General features: G+C 49.8%; 1 protein-coding gene across 5 annotated transcripts; it reads left to right on the forward strand.

Annotated features, from left to right (window-relative positions):
* The first annotated feature begins 436 nt into the window (after positions 1-436).
* Positions 437-5,389, forward strand: SLITRK2 (SLIT and NTRK like family member 2). Of its 5 annotated transcripts, none has more exons than XM_031944385.1 (2): positions 437-1,018; positions 1,714-5,389. In XM_031944385.1, the coding sequence occupies exon 2, from the start codon at positions 1,756-1,758 to the stop codon at positions 4,300-4,302; it is 2,547 nt and encodes an 848-aa protein (XP_031800245.1). In that variant the 5' UTR covers positions 437-1,018; positions 1,714-1,755; the 3' UTR covers positions 4,303-5,389. The 5 variants fall into 5 exon arrangements, with proteins under 5 accessions (XP_031800245.1, XP_031800249.1, XP_031800247.1 ...); XM_031944389.1 differs by having other exon boundaries at positions 1,726-5,389; XM_031944387.1 differs by lacking the exon at positions 437-1,018 and adding an exon at positions 1,355-1,411.
* The last annotated feature ends 221 nt before the right edge of the window (positions 5,390-5,610 follow it).

Genomic DNA, 5,610 nt, shown 5'->3' on the forward strand with positions numbered 1-5,610 from the left:
TCTCTCTCTCTCTCTCTCTCTCTCTCACACACACACACACGCACATCTAGCAGCACCAACATTACCTCTCAAACATTCCCCCGAGACGTCTCCCCTCCAACCCCATTTGACTTCTGTCTTGGGAATCTGGGAGGAGACATCCTAGGAATGACCAAGCCACTCCCCCAGCCCTCCGCTCTGGTGTGGAGGTGCTGACTGGTGGGTGGAAGAGGCAGAGGCGAGGAGGGGCCCGGGGAGAGGTGCGGGGGAACCTAGCCGGCTTTTCGCATTTCCCCTTCTGGACACCCCCACACGAGGAGTTGCGCGTAGTCTGCTCGGAGGTGGAGGAGTTCAAGGGAAATCGACGCACGGAGTGAATTTCGAGCGCCTTTGCCAAGCCACTTGCGACGAAGACGAGCGGCGTTAACGGGCTTCCCCGGGTCTCGCCGCGGCCCCGCATCCTCTCCCCCCCCATTTCCCTCCCCCCCAGCAGCCCCATTCCCGGGCGTGACGTCACCCCCAGCTAGGTCCGAGGGAGCCTGCAAAAGCCTCTCAAATTCAAACTGATCGGCGCCCAGACAGCAGCCGCCGCCAGCCGGGGGAAGGGAGCCGAGCCGCCGCCACCGCAGCCTCAGCAGCCCGCCCGGCGGAGTCAGCAGCCCGCGGCGCCCCGCGCCACCCCCCACCCCGCACCCCGCGGTCCGCCCGCGCCCAGCGCACACGCACAACCAGCCGGGCGCCAGGTGGCCAAACTTCCCGCGGCTCCGCCGCCCGCCTCTGCCCCTTCTTCCTGCCCACCGTCAGGACTTTGGGTTGTACCCCCAGAGCCCCAAATCCTCAGGACGTCCCCTCCGTCCACCCTCATCCCAAACCCTAACCGTCAGCCCACCAGCCCTCCAGATCGAGCAAACCGTTCCGTCTGCAAGAAGCGGCGTCTTCTCCGGGCTGCTTCTCCCACCCAACGGTTTCTCTATTTGCACCCAAAATGCTAAACTCCGGGGCTACCGTAAAGGAGGGGAGTCTCATCTTCTCCTGATGTGTGAGTACCGCAGCCCTTTCCCTTCCGCGGTCCTTCCCATTTGGTCCTCCCCCCCCTTTCCTTTCCCATCCCTTCCCATCCCTCCCCTTCCCCACCCCCTTGCGCAAGAGGGGAGAGCTAGAGAAAGAAAGAAGTAAAGCTATTTCGACTGCTGCTGCTACTGCTGCTGCTGCTGCGAGACAGACGAGCTGTCCGCGTCCCTTCCCCGGCTTTCCCCCCACCCCCACCCCCATTCCCGGAGGAGGAGGAGGAAAATAAGAGGAGGAGGAGAAGGAGGAGGAGAACAAGGAGGAGGGAGGAGGAGGAGGAGGAGGAGGAGGAGGAGGAGGAGGAGGAGGAGGAGGAGGAGGAAGAAGAAGAAGAAGAAGAAGAGGGCGAGGGCGGCTTGGTTTAGTAAGACAACTCGGTTACTAATGACTCCGCTGGCAGCAGGGACCCGAGGGGAATCAGGTGCATGGCTGTATGTTGCGGGGAGGGCAGACTGGCGGGCAGGCGGGCAGAGTGGAGGGCGATGAAACAGCTTCGCAAAGCGATTGTTTCCGTTCGTGGTGTTGTCTCCCCGCGCCCCCTTCCTCCCCCATCCCTTTTCCTGGCCATTTTAATCGGGCTCCTTGTTTCTCTCTCCCCCACTCCCCGATCCCGCTCCGCTCCTCCTCCCCACTTTTCCCCTACCCTTCCAAACCCCCTTCTTAAAGGCTTGATCGTAGGTGCCGGAGCCAGATCGACTGTGCATAAAGATGCTGAACGGTGTTTGGTTGCTCAGTGTGTTAACCGTGGCCGGGATCCTCCAGACGGAGAGCCGCAAAACTGGCAAAGACATTTGTAAGATCCGCTGCTTGTGCGAAGAGAAGGAAAATGTACTGAATATTAACTGCGAAAACAAAGGTTTTACCACCGTGAGCTTGCTCCAGCCCCCCCAGTACCGGATCTACCAGCTTTTCCTCAATGGAAACTTACTGACCAGACTCTATCCTAATGAGTTCGTCAATTACTCCAACGCCGTGACTCTCCATTTGGGGAACAATGAGCTGCAAGAGATCCGAACTGGAGCGTTCAGTGGCCTGAAAACTCTCAAGCGACTCCACCTTAACAACAACAAACTGGAAGTTTTGAGGGAGGACACGTTCCTGGGCCTGGAGAGTTTGGAGTACCTGCAAGCGGACTACAACTACATCAGTGCCATCGAGGCGGGAGCCTTCAGTAAACTGAATAAGCTGAAGGTCCTGATCCTCAACGACAACCTCCTGCTGTCTCTCCCCAATAATGTGTTCCGCTTTGTTCTGCTGACCCACTTAGATCTGAGAGGGAATCGGCTGAAGATGATGCCCTTTGCTGGGGTCCTGGAACATATCGGAGGGATCATGGAAATTCAGTTAGAGGAAAACCCGTGGAACTGCACTTGCGATTTACTGCCGCTGAAGGCTTGGCTGGATACCATAACCGTCTTTGTCGGAGAGATTGTCTGTGAAACTCCTTTTCGGCTGCATGGGAAAGACGTGACACAGTTGACCAGGCAGGACCTCTGTCCCAGGAAGAGTGCCAGCGATTCGAATCATAAAGCGAGCCACCCTTCCTTTTCCGACACCCACGTGCAGAAGCTATCGCCTACCCTTAATCCCGCTCTCACTCCTACACGGGCTCCCAAAGCCAGCCGGCCCCCCAAAACAAGAAACAGGCCCACGCCCAGGGTCACGGTGTCCAAAGACAGGCAGAGCTTTGGACCTATCATGGTGTACCAGACCAAGTCCCCCGTCCCCCTCACCTGTCCCAGCAGCTGTGTCTGCACCTCCCAGAGCTCTGACAACGGGTTAAATGTCAACTGCCAAGAGAGGAAGTTCGCCAATATCTCGGCCCTTCACCCCAAACCTACCAGTCCAAAGAAGCTTTATCTTACGGGAAACTATTTGCAAACCGTCTACAAAAACGACCTCCCAGAGTACAGTTCTTTGGATTTGTTGCACCTTGGAAACAACCGGATTGCAGTCATTCAGGAGGGTGCTTTTACAAATCTAACTAGTTTACGGAGACTTTATCTGAATGGTAACTATCTGGAAATTCTTTATCCTTCTATGTTTGAGGGGCTGCAGAGTTTACAGTATCTCTATCTCGAGTATAACATCATTAAAGAGATTAAGCCCGGTACCTTTGATGCATTGATTAGCTTGCAGCTGTTATTTCTGAATAACAACTTGCTGAGATCCTTACCGGATAATGTGTTTGGTGGCACTGCTCTCACCAGACTGAACCTGAGGAACAACCATTTCTCCCACTTGCCAGTGAAAGGGGTCCTGGATCAGCTGCCGGCTTTTATCCAGATCGATCTGCAAGAAAACCCCTGGGATTGTACCTGTGACATTATGGGCCTGAAAGACTGGACTGAGCACGCAAATTCCCCTGTCATCATTAATGAGATCACCTGTGAATCTCCGGCCAAACATGCAGGTGAGATCTTGAAATTTTTAGGGAGAGAAACCATCTGTCCAGACAACCCTGACTTATCAGATGCTACCATCTTATCTATGAGTCATAACACAGACACCCCGAGATCTCTTAGTGTGGCTCCCAGCTCATACCCAGAGCTACACACAGAAGTTCCACTCTCTGTTTTAATCTTAGGGCTCCTTGTGGTCTTTATCTTATCTGTCTGCTTCGGGGCAGGTTTATTTGTCTTTGTCCTCAAGCGGCGAAAGGGGGTACCCAGTGGGCCCAGTAGTACCAACAACCTAGACATCAGTTCCTTCCAACTGCAGTATGGATCTTATAATGCTGACACCGCTGACAAGACCGAAGGCCACGTCTATAACTATATTCCTCCTCCCGTGGGCCAGATGTGCCAAAACCCCATTTACATGCAAAAGGAAGGTGACCCAGTGGCATACTACCGAAACCTCCAAGAGTTCAGCTATGGGAATCTGGACACCAAGAAGGAAGGGCCAACCACTCTGGCTTATACCATCAGTGCATCGGAATTGCTGGAGAAGCAGTCCACTCCACGAGAGCCAGAGCTACTCTATCAAAATATTGCAGAGAGAGTGAAGGAACTCCCCAGCGCAGGGGTGGTCCACTATAACTTTTGCACCTTACCTAAGAGGCAGTTCGCACCTTCCTATGAATCCCGACGCCAAAATCAGGACAGACTGAACAAAACTGTTTTATACGGAACTCCCAGGAAATACTTTGCAGACCAATCCAAACCCGAACATCCTTTGCTTCAGGCCAAGCAGCCAACAGAACCGGACTACCTCGAAGTTCTGGAGAAACAAACCGCGATCAGTCAGCTGTGAAGAGAGGGAAACAAAGAATGAAAGTATCAAGGGAGGCTGCCTGGGGAAGAAAGAAACAGCTGGAGACGGCCACATTCAGTGCATTGGCTTTTTGGTTTTTGTGGGGTGGGTGCAGTGAAGTTGGGGGGAGATCTTTCTTTTCCAGGAATAACATGGAAACTTTGAAAAATCAGTGAAGGATGGGGAGAAAGCAAGCTTCTTGCTCTCAAAAGTTTTCCTCTTAAATTATTTTCACTTTTTAGGGTTTTGTTTTTTTTTCCTTTTTTTTTTTTTTTTTTTTTTTTTTTTAGCATCTTTAGTAACTATCCACTGAAAATGAATGTTGCTTCAATGGCTTTTTCCCCTTTTCATTTTACTTTTTGTCCTCCCCCCAAACTGTTCTGTTGTTGTTTCAAGGTACAGATGAGGAATGGGACACTCTAGGAGGTCCAGAAGGGGCTAGGAAAAAAATCTTTTAAAGAAGTGGATGCTGAATGTGTTATGCTGAAGATCTCCAAAGATCTTTTGGGACTGTCACTTCCTTTGTAAATAATAATATCTAGTATTTCTCTTTCAGTTGCCACGCAAAGTCACTGGGCGTCACCTCTTGTGTTAAAGTGCCTTTGCACTTTAAGTACATTACTTAAATGTTGCTTTTAGCTTTGATAAATTGAACCTATTTTAATGTGTTGTATTTTTGAAAGTAAAAAAAAAATGTAAAATAGATATATATATATATATATATATGTCAGCTGCATTCAATCAAAGGAGAGTTTGCTTGATTTATAGGTAACCAGCCCTTCATTAAATGATTCTAGTTATAAGACTATAGATTTCATTGTAAAATATTTCTTTTCTTCTGGGTTTGTTTTAAGTGATTCATTGAAGTCAGCTAAGCAGACTTAGTGATAGACCAGAGGCACTCAACTGCCTTGGCTGGGCTTACTATTTCATTAATAAAAGGTATAGAACTAGCATAGAGAATTGAACAGTTAAGGTCCTTCCCTAAATCATTACCTTGCCAACACTAACATGGTCAGTAATGTTCAGTGCTTTTAGATTATTTTCCTAATTAAGAGAACATTACACAACTTGTAATATATTTTTTCTGCATTAAATTAGATATTTTTATACATTTAATGAAAGAGTCTGAATTTCTAACTTTTTAATTGAAATTAATATTTTTTCTGCCTATTGAGACATTTTCTATAAGCATACACCAGTAGAGGCCGCCACACACCTCATTTAATAAAGACATATGAGCCATTTAAATACCTTGAAGGAAAACTTCAAAGGTGAAATTCGAACTTGGGTCTCCAGACTTCCCAA

Source organism: Sarcophilus harrisii, chromosome X (assembly GCF_902635505.1).
Source record: "Sarcophilus harrisii chromosome X, mSarHar1.11, whole genome shotgun sequence".
Taxonomy (NCBI): Eukaryota; Metazoa; Chordata; class Mammalia; order Dasyuromorphia; family Dasyuridae; genus Sarcophilus; species Sarcophilus harrisii.

Coding starts and splice junctions, on each gene's coding strand:
- SLITRK2 (XM_031944385.1), top strand. CDS start 1,756: ATGCTGAACGGTGTTTGGTTGCTCAGTGTGTTAACCGTGGCCGGGATC.